General features: G+C 43.2%; 1 protein-coding gene across 1 annotated transcript in view; it reads left to right on the top strand.

The window, feature by feature from the left end:
* The window catches only part of MED14 (mediator complex subunit 14), a 49,739-nt gene that overhangs the window by 11,722 nt on the left and 13,274 nt on the right, over window positions 1–24,743 (top strand). Inside the window, exons 5-21 of the mRNA XM_068155094.1 lie at window positions 516–645; window positions 2,237–2,365; window positions 3,057–3,164; window positions 5,152–5,284; window positions 5,822–5,972; window positions 9,521–9,632; window positions 10,434–10,559; window positions 11,917–11,995; window positions 13,498–13,657; window positions 14,050–14,244; window positions 14,836–14,970; window positions 15,380–15,456; window positions 18,582–18,742; window positions 19,782–19,928; window positions 20,020–20,111; window positions 22,408–22,560; window positions 23,391–23,660. Coding sequence (XP_068011195.1) covers window positions 516–645; window positions 2,237–2,365; window positions 3,057–3,164; window positions 5,152–5,284; window positions 5,822–5,972; window positions 9,521–9,632; window positions 10,434–10,559; window positions 11,917–11,995; window positions 13,498–13,657; window positions 14,050–14,244; window positions 14,836–14,970; window positions 15,380–15,456; window positions 18,582–18,742; window positions 19,782–19,928; window positions 20,020–20,111; window positions 22,408–22,560; window positions 23,391–23,660 — 2,358 coding nt within the window. The remainder of the gene's footprint in view (window positions 1–515; window positions 646–2,236; window positions 2,366–3,056; window positions 3,165–5,151; window positions 5,285–5,821; window positions 5,973–9,520; window positions 9,633–10,433; window positions 10,560–11,916; window positions 11,996–13,497; window positions 13,658–14,049; window positions 14,245–14,835; window positions 14,971–15,379; window positions 15,457–18,581; window positions 18,743–19,781; window positions 19,929–20,019; window positions 20,112–22,407; window positions 22,561–23,390; window positions 23,661–24,743) is intronic.

Genomic DNA, 24,743 nt, shown 5'->3' with positions numbered 1-24,743 from the left:
ACCAGGTTGGAAGAGACCTTCAAGATCATCGTGTCCAACCTATTATCCAACCCACCTAATCAACTAAACCATGACACCAAGCACCCCATCAAGTCTCCTCCTGAACACCTCCAATGATGGTGACTCCACCACCTCCCCGGGCAGCCCATTCTAATAGGCAATCACTCTCTCTGTATAGAACTTCTTCGTAACCTCCAGCTTAAACCTCCCCTGGTGCAGCTTGAGACTGTGTCTGCTACGGATAAGGATTGGCTTTTGAATCTTAGTATTTAAAACCAAGTTTAGAATGATGTAAGGCCCTGAATTTATTTAACTGATCCAAGCTGAGTAGTTTTATTCAGTGGTCAGTCTTAGGTAAAATGTAACCAACTAGAAAACAAATTGTAGAGTAAGTTGTAAAACTTAACTGATGTAGGAGCCCATAGTATTTAGATTTTCTAGTCTGGTGAGTTTTCACCACTGCTACTGACTTAGAGCTTTGAGATAGGTAGATTTGTTTGTGTTGATTTTAACAGGATAAAATAATCCCTCCTGACCCAATAACAAAGAGCGAGAAGCAAACTACACTTCATCAGCTCAACCAGATTCTTCGACATCGACTAGTGACTACAGATCTCCCTCCACAGCTGGCAAATCTTACAGTTGGTAAGTACTGGAATTATGCTTTGAAGAATACATTATTGTTGCTTTAGGTGTGATTTCATCTATTAAGACTGTGATCCTGTCTCTGTATATACATCAAAATCACAGTATCACAGTATAACTAAGGTTGGAAGAGACCTCGAGGATCATCGAGTCCAACCTATAAACACAGACCCCATGACTAGACCATGGCACCAAGTGCCACGTCCAGTCTCCTCTTGAACGCCTCCAGGGACGATGACTCCACCACCTCCCTGGGCAGCCCATTCCAATGACCAATGACTCGCTCGGTGAAGAACTTCCTCCTCACCTCGAGTCTAAACCTCCCCTGGCGCAGCTTGAGACTGTGTCCCCTTGTTCTGGTGCTGGTTGCCTGGGAGAAGAGGCCAACCCCTTCCCGGCTACAACCACCCTTCAGTAGTTGTAGAGGGCAATGAGGTCTCCCCTGAGCCTCCTCTTCTCCAGGCTAAACAATCCCAGCTCCCTCAGGCTCTCCTCATAGGGCTTGTGCTCAAGGCCTCTCCCCAGCCTTGTTGCCCTTCTCTGGACACGTTCAAGTGTTTCAATGTCCTTCTTAGGGTATGTATTTTCTCATTCCTGACAAATGAGGGCACTGGTAATACTAATGAAATATTACTTGCCTTCAAGAAGAAATCCCATGCAGGTAAGATGAAAAAGTTGTAGACATGGTGGTGCTCTTTCAGCAGAGGTGTTATGAAGGAGTCTTAGGCCTTAGTTATATTAGCAATGTAATGGCTTTGCAAGTGCCATTTGATTAAACTGTTATGTCTTTCTGTCAAAACTCTTTGAACTTTAGCTTAAATAAGTCACTCTAATGTTGCCTTTTTAATCTGTTTTGATAGTCATCTTCATGCACAGAATATCTTTATACTTATCCCTGTTTTTTGTTCCCTGGCTCTACAGCTGTGACAGATCTGTTAATCTTTTTTCAGTTCTCTGTTTTCATCTAGCCTAAGTAGTGGTGGAAATTAAGGTGATGGTTTCTTGCAGGAAGGGTGGCTCTGTACCACAAGGTTATTGCAGGATCACAGAGAATAGGGCTGGACTGGACCTAGTCAATGTTTTTAATGAAGACAAGGTTAGCCATGTGTAAACCATACTCCACAGATCTAAGAGATTCTCTTTCTCCCATGAGAATGGAGTTAAAATATGTTAAATTAAATCAATAGTCTGTAGTGAGATGTGTTTCCATGGCTAGATTTCTGGCTAGATTTCAGTCTGGGGCTGAAATCATGCTCTGAACCTCTTTTGAATATGACTTAAAGTAGACATTGTTGATGTAGCACAGAATAGGAGAAGTTACCTTTTGTCAGTGTAACCTGTCAGCCTGATAGTCAGCTCAGTGTGAATCTATAGCACAGAACAAATTATTGTGGCCCAAGTACTGCTCTTCAGGACAGCTTGGTATGGATGTTGTGAAGTCTTACGAGTTGCACAGAAACGTGCAGCAGAGCAGAAACCATAGTGAAGTAATCCATTGTGAATGCCAGGAGCTACCACACTAATATTTTGAGGCATCTTATAAATAAATAAACTTCATTTATTTCTTTGTTTGTTTTCTGTAATTCCTTAGCCAATGGCCGTGTGAAGTTCCGAGTTGAGGGTGAGTTTGAGGCCACATTGACAGTGATGGGCGATGACCCTGACATCCCCTGGCGCCTTCTCAAGCTGGAAATCTTGGTTGAAGACAAGGAAACTGGTGGTAAGAAAAATCATAAAATCAAACCTTTACACTTCCTTTTTAACATGTTGTTCATGGCCTTCCAGTATCTGAAGGGGGCCTACAGGAAGGCTGGGGAGGGACTGCTCAGGATCTCAGGTAGTGATAGGACCAGGGGGAATGGAATGAAGCTGGAGGTGGGGAGATTCAGGCTGGAGGTGAGGAGGAAGTTCTTCACCATGGGAGTGGTGAAGCCCTGGAATGGGTTGTCCAGGGAGGTGGTTGGAGCCCTGTCCCTGGAGGTGTTTAAGCCCAGGCTGGATGAGGCTCTGTCCAGGCTGATCTAGTGTGGGGTGTCCCTGCCTATGGCAGGGGGGTTGGAACTAGATGATCCTTGTGGTCCCTTCCAACCCTGACTGATGCTACTATGATACCAGTGCTACATAAGTCCTGTTTATACTGGGTCTTTTGCAGATCACATGTTAAGATAATGAAGCTGTAGATACTTTTTGTCACCTTGCTCTGTATGCTTTTAACACCTTAACAATGGCAGACTGAGCAGTGTTGTAGACTGAAATTTCCAGAATGAACCAAAGGTTTTGTTATTTTATTACAAAATTATTGTAGGGAAATTGTTCAGTGCAGTTGTATTTGGTTTTATTTTAAGTTATTAACCATTTAAAAAAAAAATAATCCAGTTTCCTGATGTCTAATTATTTTTAATTCCTGAAAGATGGTCGAGCCCTGGTTCACAGCATGCAGATCAACTTCATCCATCAGCTGGTCCAGTCACGGCTGTTTGCTGATGAAAAGCCACTTCAGGATATGTACAGCTGTCTGCGTATCCTTCTGAAAGTTGCTTCCAAATAAGCTGTGTAATGTAGCCTTGCTCATCCTGGTAGCTGGAGGTCAAGAAAGATGGATCCACTGTTAAACTAGAGGGATGTGTCTGCACATGGAGTAAAACTGATTGCCTTGGGAAAGATTATTCTCGGGTGCTAGCATGTACATTTTGATTTTACACTTAATCAGCAGAAGTAAAGGTGGGGTACTCAGGACAGCAAGTTGTGTTTTAAGCCAGTGCAACAGCAGCTGACTACCCGTGCTAATTTCAGAGACAGATGCAGTGCTGACTTGGGATGTAAGGGAGCTGATAGCCGTTGCTACCAAGAACTGCACTAAGGTGATGATGGTGTGTTAACTGTATTGCACCTGTGTGAATAATAGAATGAGATACAGCACATGCAGGAAGTAGTGCAGTGATCTTTCCTGTGTGCAAAGGGGGAAATGCCTGACAATGTGAAACAGTTTTGAGTGAAACAGTTTCCACAGAAACAAAGAAAGTTATTTTAGGGTGATCATGGGAGATAGGCTTAGTGGTCACTGTAGGATGAATATAGTTTTAATCAATGGACTGAGGTCAGTGGAATAAAGATTAACAAGACCAAGTGCTGGATCCTTGCACTTTGGTCACAACAACCCTAAGCAATACTACAGGCTTGGGGAGGAGTGGCTGGAAAGAAGCCCAGTGGAAAAGGATCTGAGGTTGCTGGTGGACAGCTGGCTGAACATGAGCCAGCAGAGTGCCCAGGTGGCAAAGAAGGCCAACAGCATCCTGGCCAGGATCAAGAACAGTATGTCCAGTAGGAGTAGGAAAGTGATAGTGCCCCTGTACTTGGTCCTGGTGAGGCTAAAGCTTGAGTGAAGTGCTCAGTTCTGGGTACCACAGTATAGGAAAGACACTGAGCTCCTGGACCATGTCCAAAGAGCAACAAAGCTGGTGAGGGTTTTGGAGGTCATGTCATATGAGGAATGACTGAGGGACCTGGGATTGTTTAGTCTGGAGAAGAGAAGGCTAAGGGAAGATCTTGCTGCTGTCTACAACTATTTGAAAGGAGGTTGTAGTGAGGCTGGTATTGATTTCCTCACAGAATCAAAAAACATTAGGGGTTGGAAGTGACCTTGAAAGATACCTAGCCCAACCATGCTGCCAGGGCAGAGTCATCTAGAGTAGGTCACACAGGAATGTGTCCAGGCAGGTGTTGAATGTCTCCAGAGGAGAAGACTGCACAACCTCTCTGGGCAGCCTGTTCCAGTGTTTCCTCACGGTGTAAAAGTTTTTCCTTATATTCACATTGAACCCATTGTCCCTTGTCTTATCACTGTCCTGTCAAAACCCAACAGTCAAAATAATTACACTCCCCATTCATTCAATCTCTTCCTGGAGCTACTGCAACTATTAATGTGCTTTCACTCTTGAATCAGGATTGCCTTATTTGTCAGCTAGGCTTGTCTTTGCCCAAGTAACTAGCAATAGGATGAGAGGAAATGGGTTTAAGTTGTTGCCAGGGGAGGTTTAGACTGGACACAGGAAAAACTTCTTTACTGTGAGAGTGGTGAGGCATTGAAACAGCCTGCCAGGGAGGTGGTGAAGTTGCCATCCCTGGAGGTGTTCAAGAACTGTGTAGATGTGGTGCTGCAGAATATACTTTAGTGGTCATGGTAGTTGGGTTACAGTTGGACTTGATGATCTTAAAGGTCTTTTCCAGCCTTAGTGATTCTATGAATTTCTTTGTTGGTAATGGTATTGTGACATTCTTGTCTAACACCATGACCTAGATAAGACTGGAAAAAAACAAAGGTGCAAAAACACTTTGAGAAATCTTTGGTGCTGTTTATAGGTCTTTATGTCTGGATTAGAGCATCGGTGTGCTTTCAGATGGCATTTTGTTCCGACTTTTGTGAGAAATGGATTTATACAGTGGTCAGAAACACCTATTGTACAGACTTTTTGAAGGCCTTGTGTTTTCTTAACTCTGTTCATTAAGACTCCTTCTGCCTAGCACTTCAGTTGGAAGTCCTGCATTCACAAACACTAATGCTGATTCGAGAGCGCTGGGGTGATCTCGTGCAAGTGGAGCGGTATCATGCAGGGAAATGTCTCTCGCTCTCTGTTTGGAAGTAAGTTAATTTTTAAAGGACTGTTAACAAATAATGAATGAAATAATAGGAGGGTTCTCATTTACCAAGCCAGAGTTTCCAGAATTGTGCTTTCTTTTTGGTGTGAGACTCCTGAATTCTTGTCATTAAGTACTGAAACATGATGCTTGACTTGCAAAGAAATGAGGGATGTACATTAAGGGACAGGAGAAAATGGATGCAGTTATCAATCAGCTCATATTTATGCAGACATCTACATTAATTAGTTCATTGTCAGTCTTCTACTGTATTTATTGCATGACTTGTACTAGATAAAATTTTAAAAGCAGTGCATTTCTGATTGTATTGAATTTGCAGCCATCTAAAACTTCTTTACATAGTTATAGTTCACCAGCAGTTCTGAATTAAAATGGAAGCTAAAACAAATAATTTTTTCCAAATTGTTTTTAACCATCACTCTCCAGACTAATCTTTCAGTAGCCAACCAAGAATTAGTTACTGAAAAGCATATTTTCAGCTATTCCAGTTACAGGGCTTAATTATTCTCTTTATTTTAAGTCAACAGGTGCTTGGCAGGAAAACGGGGACTGCATCTGTTCATAAGGTCACTATTAAGATTGATGAGGCTGACGTCTCAAAACCCTTACAAATATCTCATGAGCCACCACTGCCAGCCTGTGATTCCAAACTGATGGAAAGAGCCATGAAGGTAAAGGTTTGCCTTGCAGTAGGCACCTAGTTTTATAAATCAAAAACATAAAAATTATTTGCACTGTCAGCTTGTCTCACTTTGCTTCTGTTTAAGAGCTATTTGTAGGGTTTTTACTCAGTGGTTACTGTAGATTATGTTGTGTTTATGTTGCAACCTAAAATTGTCATTACAAATTGCTGGCCTTGACTGTATCTTAGAAATTGCACCTACTACTTCACAGTGCACTATGTACCACTTATGAGACAGAAGGCTGAGCCTGGGGGTGGAAACAACAGCAAAGTTTCAGTCATGCTTTGTGTTTGGTTTGAAACGCTTCACAGAGAGGCATTTTTTTCCCTTTCCTGTCTTGGAGATACTGTGTGAACTTCCTCTGAAAATCAGGTTCCCCATGTCACTTAAGTTGTCTACCCAACAGTTTGATTTGCTTCAGAAAATCTTACATTGTGATCTGGAAATCCTGTATGAAAGATCTAAGATGGCTTGCTTGTTACAAGTGTTAAGTGCATCTTGAGTTTACATTTTCAGTAAACAGGTTGTCATGTGGCCTGTACACTGCACTGGTTAGGCCACACCTCGAGTACTGTGTCCAGTTCTGGGCCCCTCAGTTTAGGAAGGAGGTTGACTTGCTGGAATGAGTCCAGAGAAGGGCAACAAAGTTGGTGAGGGGTTTGGAACACAAGCCCTATGAGGAGAGGCTGAGGGAGATGGGGTTGCTTAGCCTGGAGAGGAGGAGCCTCAGGGGTGACCTTATTGCTCTCTACAACTACCTGAAGGGAAGTTGTAGACAGGTGGATGTTGGTTTCTTCTCCCAGGCAGCCAGTACCAGAACAAGAGGACACAGTCTCAGGCTGCACCAGAAGAGTTTTAGGCTGGATGTTAGGAAGAAGTTCTATACAGAGAGAGTGATTGCCCATTGGAATGGGCTGCCTGGGGAGGTGGTGGAGTCGCCATCATTGGAGGTGTTCAGGAGGAGACTTGCTGGGGTGCTTGGTGCCATGGGTTAGTTGTTTAGGTGGGTTGGATTGGTTGATGGGTTGGACACGATGATCTTGAAGGTCTCTTCCAACCTGGTCTGTCCTGTTCTATTCTGCTATTCTGTTCTATTCTATTCTAATGTGCCTTTGTGTTATTAAAGGTGAGATTGTTGATCCAAAATTAATAACTGCAGTTAGCTTCCTACTTGGATAAGGCTTCACTGGTGATAATTGTAGATTATGGTTAATGATAGTAAAGAACAGAGAAACTGCCATCTATGTTTTTTAATAAGTCTTCTGTAAGCTCCCCAGCAAGTTTGGCTGTGATAGATCAGGATTTAAGTGTTAATAAACTAGAGTGAATGGTCTAGTTTTCAAACTGTCACTACATTTTTTTTTTCTACAAGGTAAAACTCCCCAGCTCCGATTATTCACCTGTTTTACATAACTTTCTGCTGGTGATAGCCTTCACATACTTTATTTAGCAAGTCTGACAGACAAGTCTCTGTATGGTAAATGTCAAGATTTTCATATAGTATCACAGAAGGGTTTGGGTTGGAAGGGACCTCCAAAGGTCATCTAGTCCAAACCCATGCAGTAAGCAGGGACATCCTCAATTAGATCAGGTTGCTCACAGCCTTTTTCAACCTGACCTCGAATATCTCCAGGGATAGAGCCTCAACTTCCTCACTGGGCAACCTGTTCTTGTGTTCCACCACCCTCATGGTAAAGAACTTGTTCCTAACATCCAATCTAAATCTGTTCTTCCCTGATTTAAAATGATTTGTCCTATCATCCTGTCACTACAGGCCTTTGTAAACAGTCCTACTCCAGCCTTCTTGTAGGCCCCCTTCAGGTACTGGAAGGCTGCTATTAGGTGTCACTGGAGCCTTCTCTTGTCCAGGCTGACCAGCTACCAATGAATGTGGGAAACTTGGTGGAGCATAGTAGTCATCTACTCCTAGAGTAGGAATACTAGAATTATTATACCAATGCTAGAATTATTACATACCAAATATACTCATTTAACAGCCTAAATTCTCATGTTGAGGCTACTAAATATATAGTTAATTTAGTGAAGATAGTGTATTTATGCTTAAATCCAGGAACATGTGCTTTATCTAGAACATCTGCTGAAGTTCCTCTGGAGCTGATGCAACTAAGCTCACTGAATCAGGTCTACAGACTGCAGATTAAGACAGGAGGCCACTGTAAAATTGAGAATTATCAAAGTTAATATGGACTCCCTTTATAACTGCATGCTCTCAGCTTAAAATATCAGTGGTGGTATATGCACTGCTGTTGTTGTTTGATAATAGTCTCAGCTGCAATGACGTAGGTAGCACACTCTGTTTCTGTTTATTCAAGATACTATATAAAACAGTGGTGTGAACAAATATGTTTGAGCAGGTTATTATACATTAACCTACTGAAAACTGGATGCAACTATGGAATCTGTAGTTACTTATTTGTGAGGAAGATTTAATTGGCAGCAGCTGCTAGTTGAAAAGCTTTTGTGGATGGATAAACACTTGATTTGTAAGGCCTCCTCTTGGAAAGCTAGTCTTTAGGGGAAAGACATTTTGGTGTCTATATGAAGGCATGAACTGAAATGCTCTGTAATTTTATTCTGTTATGAGCCTCCTCTTTGTTTATCTCTTATGCTAAAATATAATTTGAGTTTAATTCACCTTGAAGGTTTTCAAAGCAATGTGAGGTTAGTAGTTTGCAGCTTTGCTTATGCAAAATGTGTAAAGAATGTGACTGTAATGTTCATAGATATAAAAGCAAATGCTTCAGTTCAGGTTGCACAAGCAGGTTACACTGAATATAAGTAGTGGCATAAGCTTCAGCACTGGCAGTGCAACAGCCTCCAGCTCTCTAGATCAAGCCTCTAGATGCTCCTAGATTCAGTAGGGTTGCTCCTATTCAGTGTCTGCTACTGCATCTTCACTACATTGTTAACCCATTAGCAAGACTAAAACTGATGTGTTGCATTTCCTGCTACAGCTGCATGTGTGTTTATGTAGAGGCAACCATATTCTAATTGTGTCTTTGGGGGGGATTTTGTGGTTGTGTTTTAGTTTGTTTGTTTTTAAACTATCTTAAGTTAGTTATAAACAGAGACATGCTAAGCTGGAAAATATTCCAGACTTTATCCACATGTAGAGCATGCTTTTCTCAGGAAAGATTGGACCAGATGATCCTCAAGGTACCTTCAAACCTTATATTCTATGATTCCATGATTCACAACAAGTAGGTTTGCACAAGGAGTGGATGCAGCATAGTTTAGAAAATGTCTTTCCTCTATGTTTTCTCCTTGTCTTCTCTCAAAAAACTCTTCCACTGCCTGCTCCACAGACAGAATCTTACATTAGTTTGTTGTATTTATAGTGATCCAGATTAATAGTTTATTATTATTAATAGTTTCTTTGGTTCATCATAGTTCTAAGCGAATTCTTTCTGAAGTGATTGTTAAGTGGCTTTGTTCCAGTGGGCTGTTGCAGAAAGTCTGCACATTAAATTTGAACTTACTCAAGTACATTCATGTTCTTTTTTTTGTCCCCACAGATTGACCACCTGTCAATAGAAAAACTCCTAATAGACAGTGTGCATGCAAGATCTCATCAAAAACTCCAGGAGCTGAAAGCCATTCTTAAGAGCTACAATGTTAATGATAATTGTACGTGTTCTCTACTGACATTTGTTTCAAGTTAATTGCCATTTGTGCCTAGGAATGATTTCCTATTTCCTTGGCCTTTCTTGCTTTCATTAATTCTTCATAGAGAGAGTGATTGCCCATTGGAATGGGCTGCCCGGGGAGGTGGTGGAGTCACCATCACTGGAGGTGTTTAGGAGGAGACTTGATGGGGTGCTTGGTGCCATGGATTAGTTGATTAGATGGTGTTGGATGATGGGTTGGAGGCGATGATCTTGCAGGTCTCTTCCAACCTGGTTTATTCTATTCTATTCTAATTTAAATTTAAAAATATGAAAAAAATAAAGGGAGGTGTGTTCTGCATTAACCAGACTTAGCTTACTCCATGCTGTTAGTTGTAAAATACTGATACCTCTGAAGGCAGTACAATAGATGAAGCTGTTGGTACATTATAGTTAAGAGTTGTCTCCGGTAAAACTTGTGTGCGTTCAGAATTGAAAGTAAATTCTTCTCTGTCTTGAGGTAGTGTGAGGTGAGACTTGGCTTAAACTGTCGTAGAAACTATTGGGATTTGAATTGAGTTTGTAATTGTGAAGCAGTGAGTTAAAAGGTATTCAAGGATTGATAATCTCCACATTTGGTCTGTCTTTTCATGTTGTTACTATCGCTATTTTCACGATTCTCAATTTTTGTTAACGGTCTAATAATGTGCTAGTGAAGATTGCTGCTAGAAAAACAGACAGATTTTGTGGTTGTAATGGGATAAGGTTTTAATATGATGCACTTGAGTTTTGTGTGAAATTATTGACACTAATTTTTGTTCAGCGTTCATCGAGACGGCTCTTCCAACTCTCGTCATTCCAATTTTGGAACCATGTGGTCGATCAGAGTGCCTGCATGTATTTGTTGATCTCCATTCTGGAATGTTTCAACTGATGCTGTATGGTGTTGGTAAGTATCACAGTATCACTAAGGTTGGAAGAGACCTCGAGGATCATCGAGTCCAACCTATCAACACAGACCCCATGACTAGACCATGGCACCAAGTGCCACATCCAATCTCCTCTTGAACACCTCCAGGGATGGTGACTCCACCACCTCCTGGGGCAGCACATTCCAATGACTAATGACTCTGTCAGTGAAGAACTTTCTCCTCACCTTGAGCCTAAACTTCCCTGGCGCAGCCTGAGACTGTGTCCCCTTGTTCTGGTGCTGGTTGCCTGGGAGAAGAGACCAACCGCTTCCCGGCTACAACCACCCTTCAGGTAGCTGTAGAGGGCAATGACGTCACCCCTGAGCCTCCTCTTCTCCAGGCTAAACAATCCCAGCCCCCTCAGCCTCTCCTCATAGGGCTTGTGCTCAAGACCTCTCCCCAGCCTTGTTGCCCTTCTCTGGACACGTTCAAGTGTCTCAATGTCCTTCTTAAACTGAGGGGCCCAGAAGTGGACACAGTACTCAAGGTGTGGCCTAAGCAGTAGGTGCAAAACAAGGCTGTCTTTAATACTTTGCAATAATCCTATATTATGAGGTAATTTTGTGTGAACAGTTCTCTGTCAAATCTGCAAATTTCTGTGAGCAAATAAGGCTAATGCAAATGAACACTGCATTTGTGTCATCATCTAGGTATCTGAGTTTAGGGAATGGAGAAGTGGCTCTCTGTGCCTAAGAATCACAGTTCAGTTAGGTAGATTTTAAGGGGACAATAAATATTGTTAGGCATCATTACAATGCATGGTCTTTATAACTTGTGATTGCTGGCTTGTGGTGTTAATGGATGAGGCCATTTTGTATGGACCTGATTGAGAGCTGTGTTGTATGACCCTATACACTTTGAGTTACTGCTCAAGTCTTCAGGTTTCAGACCTCTTAAGAAAAGAAGGAAAGTGAGTTCTTTCAGGGTATTTTTTTCCTAATTATATACTGCTGTGGCTTTACAAGTGTTACAGATCATTTGTTATGTATCATAATCTCTTCACAATGAGCCATGTGGAGAAGAAAAGGGGCAACAATTACAAGTTGCACCAGGAGAGGTTTCATCTTAATATAAGAAAGAGGTATTTTACAGTGAAAACAATGTCACTGGACAAGCCAAGGGATGCAGTGAAGGTTTTCAAGATGCCATTGGACAGGGTGTTAGATCCCTTTCCCATGAAAGGTTGGGCCAGATGATTGTTTTTTTAAGGTCTCTTCCACCTGGACTGCTCTGATTCACTGTTTGTTAAATAAGATAATACATTTTCATTAGAAGGTCAACATTTTGTTTGAAGGGCATGTCTTGAGAGCATTCACTCACCTAATGTTCTTGCAGATCAACTGACGCTTGATGATGTAGAGAAGTCTGTTAATGACGATATGAAGCGTATCATTCCTTGGCTCCAGCAGCTTAAGTAAGTGACTTGGATGATTCATTTAATTTGCATAGAATAAATCACCCTGTCTGTTTGGATGATCACACTTAGGTGGCTATGTGTTTTACCCCAGTAGGGGATAGACTTTCTCATGATTCTAAGCAATCTTGAATATTTGCTATACCCTCTAAATGGGTGGAGGAAGTTCTGCTTTTGCTTGGAGCTGATTCCATAATCCTCCTTGAGTCTTCCCTTGTGCACATAGCCTCATGCATTTCTGTGCATGCACTCTGCATGAAGTCTTTTTCACTTTAAGTCAGTAGCAGTTCACTTGAGGGTATCATATTGTGATCATCCCTCATTTTCTATCTCCTTTACTCCACTCTGTTTCTACAGCTGAACTCTGCTTGTTTCTCAGCAAGAGCAATCTTCCCCTCTTACAGTACAGAGGAAAAGCAAGGAAGTGGCCTAGGGTGATTTAAATAATAGCTATTTATCTTCTTACACTTCAGACCTCTAATCTTCCTTCCATAAAGCCCTGAGATTTAAGCACAAGATACACTTGGCTCCCATAAGAGGTTGTAGCAAATAATACAAATACCCTTTGCATCTGCATGAAAAAAGTTCCACCTGCTCTGTCATTTTGGAATTTCCCAGTACTCCGAGCTAATTGCAGGGTGAAACCTCTATTTGAGGAATCTTGCTTCTAAAAGGAGCATTATGACGCATGAAGCACTGGCACCCCAGAGAAATAAATCAACCTCCCTTTGTTATTAATAATGCACTCGAGATAATGGCTTGGGTAGTGCTGTGGCTGTTTAGGAAGCCAGGCAGTCCCATGAAAAGTCCTTCAGGACAGCTAGATCTAGCATTTATCTACAAGGATGAACCTGGTGTGTTGTGATGGAGGGATGCTGAGCACCCACACCTGCTACTGCTGAGTTTTGGGGGAATTCTGACTGAGAAACCAAGCCACACATTTCTGACCTCTTTTCAAGCCTAGCTAGTCTCTCTGGCCTTGCCACTACAGCCAAAATCAGTTAGAGGAGGAGAACAAAACTGAATTCCAAACATTAGAATGAATGTGGTGTCTTGTATGTGCTTGAGTTTGTTTATCACATAATCCAGAGTGACAGCCAGCTTTGCCTGCCAGCTCATGGAAGCAAACATTTTCTTTTCTACACCAAAAAAATAATCAAAGATTCCAAATTGTAAAATAACTCTGATGTGGGGAGGGGTTAATTTGTTGCTTCTGGGTGTTTTTATTGTCATTTCACGTGGTGTATAAAAATTCATTTATGTATTCCTTCAGTGAATAATTTCAGGGCTTTTCTTTAACATTTCTTTGTTACTCAAACTGAAGACTATGTAAAGACAGTAATATAAACTCCTGTGATTTTCTGTATGTAACTTGTGCAGCAATGACAGATGTTGACTTAGAATATGACTGACTCTCAATTTGACACTAGTGTTCTAAACAGCAGTAAACTAGAATCATGTCAAACAGTCTCGTGATACTAACACTGCTATTTCAATGCAAGGTTCTGGCTTGGACAGCAGCGTTGCAAACAGTCTATAAAACATCTGCCTACAGTGAGCAGTGAAACTCTTCAACTAGCTAATTATGCCAGCCATCCAGTGGGAGGCCTTTCCAAACACAAACTGTTTATCAAACTCACACGCCTTCCACAGTACTACATCGTAAGTAACTGAAAAATGCTTCAGTCTTTTGCTCCCAGTCATGGATCTACCAGACAGTTTGTCTTTTGGACTGTTAACTCTAAGGTTAAGAACCAAGTGATTGATGTAATCCTCAACTCTCCCTTCTTCCTCCCATCTCTCATTAAGTGGGTTTGTTAAGCAGTCAGGCTTATAGAGGAAGGGGCATAAAGATATATTATTTAGCAACCTTCCCATTCTCTCTGTTTTCTGAAAGTTTAAGTCTCCTTTCTCTTCTTGGGGTTCCTTTCCTAGCCACAGTATTAATGTCTTGAAATATTCTCCCCACTTCTTTGAAGGGGAGAAGGTAAGGAACTGATGCAGACATTCTTAGCTTGAGGGTCTTCTCAATTTATTGTTTTGTTTAAATATAGGTTGTAGAGATGTTTGATGTTCCTGGCAACCCCACTGAGCTAGAGTACAAGTACCATTTTCTTTCTGTGAGCTATGCTGAAGGAGATGACAGCCCTGCTACTGCACTTTTACTACAGCAGTTCAAACCAAACATTGAAGAGTTGGTACTAGACACAAAAAGTGGGAAACATGTGAAAAGCGGTGTCAAGCGCAAGGTATGTGCTTCAAAAGCCGTTGGGTTAGTTACAGAGCCTGAAAGCTGAACACAGGTTTCTGAGCATCAGTACCAGCTTTACCAGTGTTCTTTCAAAAGTTTGTATGGCTGGCATCTTACTTGTGTTGCAGCTTGGTTCTCTGGACTGATTCCCTAGGGAAATGTTGGGAAAGTATTTTGCAACAATTATCTTCTAATTCATGCCAGGCCTTTAAGCTATTCCAGAGAGCCAAGGCAGAACACAGTGCTGAGAAAGCTAGAGCTCTGTATATGCAGAGCACTGGTATCTTAGTGATATGCTTTGTTCCATGTAGGTGTAGTCTTTGAAAGACTTGCAGGGGCTGATAAGAGTTACTTCTTGGGGTCAGGATAACATGGCTTGGCAATATAGTAAATACTGTTTTAAGGAGGCAGGTGATTATAACATTACTTTCACTGAATTGCTTTAGTCCTGAAGTGGACCAGATCCTTTTAGGAGCTTGTGCTCAGGGTGTCATTCATTTAAAACTTGGATGAATGAGATTGTTCTCTGACATCTTTTCAAATAGGTACTCCACATGTGCAAGTACCTTTGTCTTTATTTTTATTCCAGTTGTCTGGAGATCCATGTTCCATAGAGCCTAAGAAACCAAAACGGTCGGGAGAAATGTGTGCCTTCAATAAAGTGCTAGCTCATATTGTAGCCATGTGTGACACAAATATGCCATTTATAGGGCTTCGTGTGGAGGTATGTATTTAAAAACAGGTTGTTTTCTTCTTCCCCTCTGCTACTCTTGATTCTCCTGTCTAGATGCAGCTATTCAGTAAACTTGTGGTCGTGTGTTCGCTTTGGAGTTCCCCCACCGGCTGGTCCTGAGCGACTGATACTCTGCACTGGGTTGCTCCAGTCTTGTTAGAGCTGGTTCTCTAATACCAAGCACTGCAAAAAGCTAAAGTAAAAGGGGGAAATGAGAGGGTGAAAGACATACTTGTGGGAGACAACTTTACACCAGTTTTGCACAGACTGCTCTTTTGGCTTTCCAGTGCTTGAGGATGTGAAGCAGCTGTCACACTTATGGGGGAAAAAATCCTGGAAACATTTGCAAGTATTTTGCTTGACTTTTGCTTGGGATAACATCTTTCTTGTTTATTCCTAGTTATCTAATATGGACATTCCTCACCAAGGAGTACAAGTAGAAGGAGATGGCTTCAGCCATGCGATACGTCTATTAAAGTAAGAGGATATGCTCCTTTGTTTCATTTTATTAATGTGTATGTAAACTTGAGAGAGAAAGAAAGTATTGTTTGGCAAGTAACACTAAAAATGTCAGGACGGGGAGGACTTTTGGTTTTGAGGGGTTTTGTTTGGTTATTTTAATCTGCAACAAGTCCAGAGAAGGGCAACAAAATTGGTAAGGGGTTTGGAACACAAGCCCTGGGAGGAGAGACTGAGGGAGCTGGGGTTGCTCAGCCTGGAGAAGAGGAGACTCAGGGGTGACCTTTTTGCTCTCTACAACTACCTGAAGGGAGGTTGTAGACAGGCAGAGGTTGGTCTCTTCTCCCAGGCAGCCAGCACCAGAACAAGAGGACACAGTCTCAGGCTGCACCAGGGGAGGTTCAGGCTGGAGGTTAGGAGGAAGTTTTACACAGAGAGAGTGATTGCCCATTGGAATGTGCTGCCTGGGGAGGTGGTGGAGTCACCATCATTGGAGGTGTTCAGGAGGAGACTTGCTGGGGTGCTTGGTGCCATGGGTTAGTTGTTTAGGTGGGTTGGATTGGTTGATGGGTTGGACACGATGATCTTGAAGGTCTCTTCCAACCTGGTTTATTATTATTAATTATTGTCTTGCACTGTCAGTGCTGAAGAGAGAGGAAAATAAAAGTAGACACATTTCTTTTGTTAGCCTAGATGGGGGAGCTCTGAAAACAGTCTGACAGTCTGCAATCCTAAAATCCAGACAATACTGAAGAAGATACAATGATTCATCAACATGTAATTGCAATTTTAGATCAGGTCAGAGGCCTACATATTCCATATGTTACTTGACAATTACCAGTGTGTGACACTGCAGGGGGAAATGCAGGGAATCCCAGAAAAGACATTGCATGGCAAAAAATCTAGAGGAAACGTCTGAGAATTTTAATTGAAGAGTGGGAGAGACCTGTGGATGTTGTCTGGTCCATCCTCATGCTCTAAGCAGGGCTGGCCAGCTGCATTTTTCAATCTCCCTAGGCTTTGCCTACATCAATCTCAAATGCTGAGTAGAGGGGAGTAGTCATTTGATTGCCAGGCTAGTACAGCCCAGGATGCAGCTGTCTGTCATTGCTGCAAGGGCATGCTGCTGACTACTGTTCCAACTGTCTCCCAGGCCCTCAAGATCTCTTTCTGCAGAGCCACTACCCAGCCACTCAGTCCCCACTCTGTGCTGTTGCTTGAGGTTATTTAGGCCTGTGTGCAGTATTTGGCATTTGCTTTTGTTGAACTGTGTGAGGTTCCTGTAACTTATTCCTCCAGCCATCTGAGGTCTCTTTGAAGGGCAGTGCCAAGTGCTCCCTTCAGTTTGGTGTCATCTGCAAACTTGCTATTCCCTTGCATTACATAGATTCTTGAAAAATTGTTAAATGTATTGGCCTCTGTGTTAATCCTAAGGACTGCCAGCCACTAACTGGACCTGCAACTATTGACCACAGTGCAGTCCAGCCAGTTCTTCACACTTCCTGGAGCCCACTTCAAGCCACACCTATTAAACTTTGCATTTTTAGGAAGTAAACCAGATTTCTTTTATGCTGCAGAAATCTACAGTGACACAAAGACATCAGTCTCTAAATGCATCAGACCTTTCCTTTTTAACTCTTCTCAGGAGCAGACAAGTACTGATGAAACTGTGAGCTAAAGTTAAGGCTTGTATGTGAAATTTCTGTATAGACTTTTAAGGGATTTGGAGAAGTGTCCGGCATGTTTTTACTTCAGCTTTATTTAGTCTTTCCCCAGAGTTCAATTCTCATGTTGGGATATGAATAAATGAGTGTGTTCTAAGATAATTGCCAGGTTGCACATTGCTTTTAGAATGAGGTTGTTCTAGAAGACTGATTCATGAATTCAGGTTGCCACAAAACTTATTTCTTCCTTTTTTTCTTTTTCTTCCCCTTGTTTCTCTGTATTAAAGTTTTGTCTCAGTGTACCATTGCTTCACCAGGAAATGGGGGCAATTCAGTATATCACAGTATCACAGTATCGCTAAGGTTGGAAGAGACCTCGAGGATCATCGAGTCCAACCTATCAACACAGACCCCATGACTAGACCATGGCACCAAGTGCCACGTCCAATCCCCTCTTGAACGCCTCCAGGGATGGTGACTCCACCACCTCCCTGGGCAGCACATTCCAATGACGAATGACTCTCTTGGTGAAAAACTTTCTCCTCACCTCGAGCCTAAACCTCCCCTGGTGCAGCTTGAGACTGTGTCCCCTTGTTCTGGTGCTGGTTGCCTGGAAGAAGACACCAACCCCTTCCCGGCTACAACCACCCCTGAGGTAGTTGTAGAGAGCAATGAGGTCACCCCTGAGCCTCCTCTTCTCCAGGCTAAACAATCCCAGCTCCCTCAGCCTCTCCTCATAGGGCTTGTGCTCAAGGCCTCTCCTGAGCCTTGTTGCCCTTCTCTGGACACGTTCAAGTGTTTCAATGTCCTTCTTAAACTGAGGGGCCCAGAAGTGGACACAGTACTCAAGGTGTGGCCTAACCAATGCAGAGTACAGGGGCACAATGACTTCCCTGCTCCTGCTGGCCGCACTATTCCTTATGCAGGCCAGGATGCCATTGGCCTTCTTGGCCACCTGGGCACACTGCTGGCTCATGTTTAGGCAGCTGTCAATCAGCACCCCCAGGTCCCTCTCTGTTTGGGAGCTCTCCAGCCACTCTGACCCCAGCCTGTAGCTCTGCATGGGGTTGCCGTGGCCAAAGTGCAGCACCCAGCACTTGGACTTGTTGAATGCCATCCCATTGGACTCTGCCCATCTGTCCAGTCGTTCGAGGTCCCTCTGCAGAGCCTTTCTACCCTCTAACTGACCAACATCTGCTCCTAACAGTCCCTTAACAGTCTCTAATTTCTAGGCATTGAATCCATACCAAATTGGTTTTAACTCTGACTACTTCTGGAACACTTAACTTATTACAGGCCTCAAAGAGGAACAGGGTATCTCACTGTGCAGTCCAGCTGTCTTGGCTGTCGATTTGTCAGTCCTTTCATGGTCAGACTTGAAAGACCTTTAGGAAATGTTACAAAGTAATATTTTTACTTTTGGAACTCCACTGTGTATAATTGAGTTGGGGGTTTTTTGTTTGTTTTTATCATGAATAGAATTCCTCCCTGTAAAGGTGTAAATGAGGAAACTCAGAAGGCTCTGGACCGATCTCTTCTTGATTGCACTTTCCGATTACAAGGTAGAAATAATCGCACGTGGGTTGCTGAGCTAGTGTTTGCAAACTGTCCACTTAACAGCACTTCATCCAGGGAGCAAGGTAAGTTTTATTTAGGAATACTGGTACCTTTTGTTTCTTTGTGGTATACCTTGCCTGCTCCAGTAGCTCTAATGTTTTGTTATTACTGGACAACTGTTTGATCTTAAGATTTCTAATAAATGGCAACGTAGAATCATAGAATGGTCCAGGCTGGAAGGGACATCCAAAGGTCATCTAGTCTGACCTCACCACAGTCAGCAGGGACATCCCCTACTAGATCAAGTTGTCCAGGGCCTTGTCAAGCCTCACCTTGAATATCTCCAGGGATGGGACCTCAAACAACTCCCTGGGCAACCTGTTCCAGTGTTGCACCATGCTCACAGTGAAGAACCTTTTCCTGATATCTGAATCTAAATCTGCCCTTCTCTAGTTTGAAGCCATTGCCCCTCACCCTGTCCCTGTAGGCCCCTGTGTTTCTCTCTATCCTTCCTGTAGGCCCCCTTCAAGTACTGGAAGGCTGCTATTATGTCTCCCTGGAGCCTTCTCTTGTCTGGGCTGAACAACTCCAGTTCCCTCAGCCTGTCCTCATAGCAGAGGTGCTCCAACCCCCTGCTCATTTTCTTGTCCCTCCTCTGGACTCTCTCCCTCAGGTCCATGTCCTTCCTCTACTGAGGGCTCTGGACCTGTACACCGTACTCCAGATGAGGTCTCACCAGAGCAGAGTAAGGTAGCAGAATTGCCTATCTTGATCTGCTGGCCATGCATCTTTTGATGCAGTCCAGGATGTGATTTGTCTTCTGGGCTGCAAGCTCACACTGCCTGTTCAGGTCCAGCTTCTTGTCCATCATTACCCCCAAATCCTTTTCAACAGGGCTGCTTTCTAACACCTCATCCCCAGTCTGTATTGATAGTGAGGATTGTTCCGGCCCAGGTGCAGAACCTTGCACTTGCTCATGAATTGGAATGTTGATTGCTGAGTCAACGTACTTCTATTATTTACCTGTGCTTCCTAATCACTTGCTACAGTTCATTCATAGTCTGTAAAGCACAGTTCAGGAGCCACTAGTTAATCAGGCGTTACCATCTCCTAACACTGCAGGACCAACCCGTCATGTTTACCTGACGTATGAAAACCAATTGTCCGAACCAGTCGGAGGTCGCAAAGTTGTTGAGATGTTCCTTAATGACTGGAACAGTATTGCTCGGCTGTATGAATGTGTCCTGGAGTTCGCACGCTACTTACCAGGTACCACAATCCCCTCATTTTCATTACAGTGCTGTGTTTACAGGCTGCTATCATCTTCTCACCCTGAGTCTTTTCCCTCCTCTCTCCAAAGACATACCCAACCACTTGAACATTTTTTCCGAAGTTCGTATCTACAATTACCGAAAGCTTATCCTCTGTTACGGGACTACCAAGGGGAGCTCAGTAAGTAACTCCTAAGTGCACTTGGTGTTTGAAAACAGAACAAGTAGACTTAGAGTTCTCAGAACTGTGCTACAAAACGTGCCCGTGTAGTACGTTATTGTGGGATTGGTTTTGATCCAGGTAGGCAAGACAGAAATAGAGTGTGCCACGTTGCAAATGTGCTAGGTTACTAGATGCTGACAAATGCTGAGGACTTCTGTAAGGTGCTTTAAAATGTGGGAAGGGCAGTTGTGTGTTCCTGACTGGTGAAAGCTGGTGTGGCAACCTTTCTCTGACAAACTTACAGTGAGCATATCTACTGGTCCCTGCTGTAATGGGATATACAGATATAGAACTCATTTTAGTTGGAAAAGGCCTGTAAGATCATCGAGTTCCACCATTACCTGTCTCTACCAAGTCTGGTGATAATGCATGTGTAATGGGTTGGGGCAGACCCCCTCCCCACCACGCGCAGAAATGACGACTCAGACAAACGGATTGCAAAAGTGATGGAAAGTTTAAATAGAGAACAGTGAGTGTGTGCAGAGAGCTAGAAACACAGTGACAAGAAGAAACCCCAAAACAGACCCAGAGAGATCCCATCCCCACCTGAGGGTGCACCCAAACCCCCCAGGGCTCCTCCTTCCCGTCCCACTGCTAGGCTAGTCTCAGCTGCCCAGATCTGAGACTGCCTATCCCCCCGTGGCCTTGGGCCTGACCAGGCCCATGGCCGGGACATCTCTCCCCCAGTTACCAGGTGGCAGAGAGGAAGGAAAGAGGAAGTGCCAGACCCCGCCATGAGACTTATAGTGGTGCAAGGGATCGTGGTAGGAAATAACCTAATTTCCTGTGTCCACCCACTGGGCTGGACTTCTGGACACAGGAAACACCCCTGTAGCAGAGGGCACCCAGCCAAACTATGACAGCATGTCCCATAGCACCACATCTATATGTCTTTTAAATACCTTCAGGGACAGTGATGTACATTTTTATATAATGGATAAAGGATTTCCCGATGTGGTGGGTTTGAGAGAGAAGGCCTAGCCTCCCCTCCCCCACAAAGAGGAAGAAAACCCACAGCTAGCCAGGTGGAGAAGCAAAGGAAAAATGCTATATTCTACAAGCAGTTTTGGAAAATGCAGGATATGTACACAGTTCACAGTGTTTACAACATATACACAGAAATATGCAGCAAAGTAAAAAAAACCCAATAATACAGGAACGAAATTCACTCCTCCGGAGGAGGGTTCCCCCCCCGTACCCCCTTCTCTCCCCTTTTTCCTCAAAGAGGGTTAGAAAGAGAGAAAAAGAGCAGTTATTAATTAAAGCAGAGTGTTAGTAGGCCACATGCTTATCTGTCCAAGGTCACTCTGGCAGGGAGCCCAAAAGCAGACGAGCTGGAAAGGGAGAAGGAAAGGAGCGAACTGAGAGAAAATCCCAGCTGCACCTAAACTTAAAACTGCATTCTACCAATCCACCCATGAAATTAGTTTAGAATATCTGATTGTTTTCATTAATATTCCAAAACATTCAGCCAGAGTGTCCCAGCACTGTCTCTTTCTTAAAGGCACAGCCTCAAATGGTCACACACTAATTATTGTGTTTACAAGCAAAGTCTGCTTCATGAAATGGAAGGCCTGGTAACTGAATGGAAAGCATAGGTGCATATGCAAGCTGAATGCCTAATTCTGCCTTAGGAGCAGTGCTGTTCCCTTGTCCAGACCTCTAACTTACTCTGTAGTATTCAAATTTACAGCTTATTACTTGCTTTGACTGTTTGCTAACATCTTTGCCTTAACTGCAAGGTAGAGGAGGAAGTAAGTGCACATTTATTATAGACTAAGAATATATTTTTGTGTGCAACTGATGCAAAGCAGCTTGAATTTGCTTCATGGGAGGTTTTTGTATTCATAATCTAAGCTGAAATGTTTAGAGTATCTCTATGTGCATCTTACTGGGACAGTTAATAAGTAGCAGCAGTGTGGATTTTGCATGTCACTTCCTTACAAATTAGCATGCCCAGAAGAGCATGAGTCTCTTGAGTTTTAATTTTCTCTCTCTCACCTGTGGCAGAAGAAGCTTTTTTCAGGTTAAAAGAACTCCCCAGTTTTGTGACTGCCAACAATCCAGCTAGTTAAATGGCTGTTAAAGCTAACAGCACTTTCTTTTTTCCTCTCTTGCAACCTTTGGGGAAGGCGAGTTAGGAATCAGATGTTTGATGAAAAGTGGAGGGGGGGGAAATTAAAGCAGACCAGCTTTCTTGTAACTTCATTGTTGTTCTAGCTTCCAAGATAATGTTATGGTTTTGACATTGCAGATCAGCATTCAGTGGAACTCCGTACTCCAGAAGTTCCACATTTCACTGGGAACTGTTGGCCCAAACTCAGGTTGCAGTAACTGTCACAACACAATTCTGCACCAGCTCCAGGAGATGTTTAATAAAACACCAAATGTGGTGCAGTTGTTACAGGTAATGTTTTTAAAACTTCACTCAAGGAAAGTGCAAGAAAATTAAGAGCTCAATTCTGGTTAAACTACTCTCTCCAAAATCACATATATCACAGAATCAGAGAGCAGTACATCAGGGGCTGGAAGGGACCTCAAAAGATCATGTGGTCCAGCCCACCTACCGGGGCAGGATCACCTAGAGTAGGTCACACAGGTATGCATCCAGGTGAATGTCTCCGGAGAAGGAGACTCCACAGCCTCTCTGGGCAGCCTGTTCCAGTTCTCTGTCACCCTTGCAGTGAAAAAGCTTTTCCTTGTGTTCACATGGAACCTCCTGTGCTCCAGCTTGCACCCTTGCTCCTTCTGCTATCATTGGACGTCACTGAGAAGAGCCTGGCTATGTCCACCTGACACTGCCCTTCACATATTTATAAACATTAATGAGGTCACCCTTCAGTCTTCTCCAAGTTAAAGAGCCCCAGCTCCCTCAGTCTGTCTTCTAAGGAAGATGTTCCACTCCCTTAACCATTTTGTGGCTCTGCACTGGACTCTTTCAAGCAGTTCCCTAAGGTCCTTCTTGAACTGAGGGACCCAGAACTAGACTCAGTATTTCTGATGTGGCCTCACAAGAGCAGAGTGGGGGGGAGAACCTCTCTTGGACCCTTCTATATACACCCTGGGATGCCATTGGCCACCTTGGCCATAAGGGCACATTGCTGCCTCATATATGTCATGATTGTTTATGCGTCTCATTGGCAGAAGGTGGCTTGGGGAAGGAAGATTGTATCCCCTACTGTGACCTTTACTTAAAGGTATGCTTCCCGATCTCTCAATATCTGTTCTCTCTCTCAGGTTTTGTTTGACACTCAGGCTCCCTTAAATGCCATCAACAAACTTCCAACTGTGCCCATGCTGGGTCTGACTCAGCGCACCAACACTGCCTATCAGTGCTTCTCCATTCTGCCACAGTCTCCCACGCACATCAGACTGGCTTTCAGGAACATGTACTGCATTGACATCTACTGCCGGAGCCGCGGCGTCGTGGCGATACGCGACGGGGCCTACAGCCTCTTTGACAACAGCAAAATAGTGGAAGGCTTTTACCCTGCACCTGGATTAAAGGTGACTCTTTCTGTGGGGTTTGGCACATTGTGAATAAAGCAGCTTTGAACTTGGAAGTGCATGAATCTGTCGTTAAGAGTTTGTGAAGGGCTTTTTGTGCAGGCCTGCAGTCTTGGGAAAATTCTGTTTCGTCAGTAGATTTGTTAACTAACATGAATGAAAACACTGCCCTTAAGAAAACTAGCATTGTGGAGGGTTGGGATTTCCCCCCAACATTAACTTTGACTGACTAACTCAGTTGGAAGCAAATGAAAGCTGCATTTACAATCTCCAATGGAATGGAATAAATATATACAAAATATACAGGGTTTACAGATACTTACAATTAATGAACAACATGAGAAACCCCCTGGTCAAGAAGACCAGGGAAGCTGTCCCTCTGCCCTGCCCCCCCACTGTCCAAAAGGGTGAAAGGAGCAGAGAAAAAGTATCTGTTAGACTTTACCAAAACAATGCAGCCAAGGTCAAGCAGAAGCAGATTAGTATCCCTTCAGAATATGAAACAAGCAGAGAAGAGAAGCCCCCAGGATGTTTTGGTACAAGCAGTCTTATGGTAGATATCTCTCCAATGGAATCGTTTGGAATTACCTTTATTTTTCCTTCTCACATCCAGTAGTGATTTATTTATATTTTTTTCTGCTTGAAATCTGTAGCAAAACTTTAAAGGCATAGCCTAAAACTACCACAAGCATCATGCGTCAGGTTTTGAGGTGATCTTTTTAGCTATCTAATAAAATAACATAGAGGCTGCTTTCAGGTATCTTTTTGTTTAAAAATTGGTGAAGCATTGTGACTATCCTAGAAGTGTTGTCCAGGATTAAAACTGACTGATCCTCACAAACTGTGTGGCAGAACAGTGTTTGCACATTGCAGATGAGGAAATGCTCCATGTCAGATGACTCTCGACAGAGACCTCTTTTGAAATAGTTTCCATCAGTGTGCGACAGGAACCTGTGACTTTGCTTCTGAATACAGTGCTGGTTTGCTCTTTCTGAGAAGTGAATCTGTGCATACTGACAGAGTGCTGTCACTTAGGGCAGCTTTTACCAGTGCTAGTACTGGAAAGTGCCACCCATTGTGTAA

Source organism: Melanerpes formicivorus, unplaced genomic scaffold (assembly GCF_026170545.1).
Source record: "Melanerpes formicivorus ecotype bairdi unplaced genomic scaffold, bMelFor1.0.p_v2 SCAF_30, whole genome shotgun sequence".
NCBI lineage: Eukaryota > Metazoa > Chordata > Aves > Piciformes > Picidae > Melanerpes > Melanerpes formicivorus.
The sequence above is the reverse complement of the archived record's forward strand: the minus strand, read 5'-3'. Positions and strand labels throughout refer to the sequence as shown.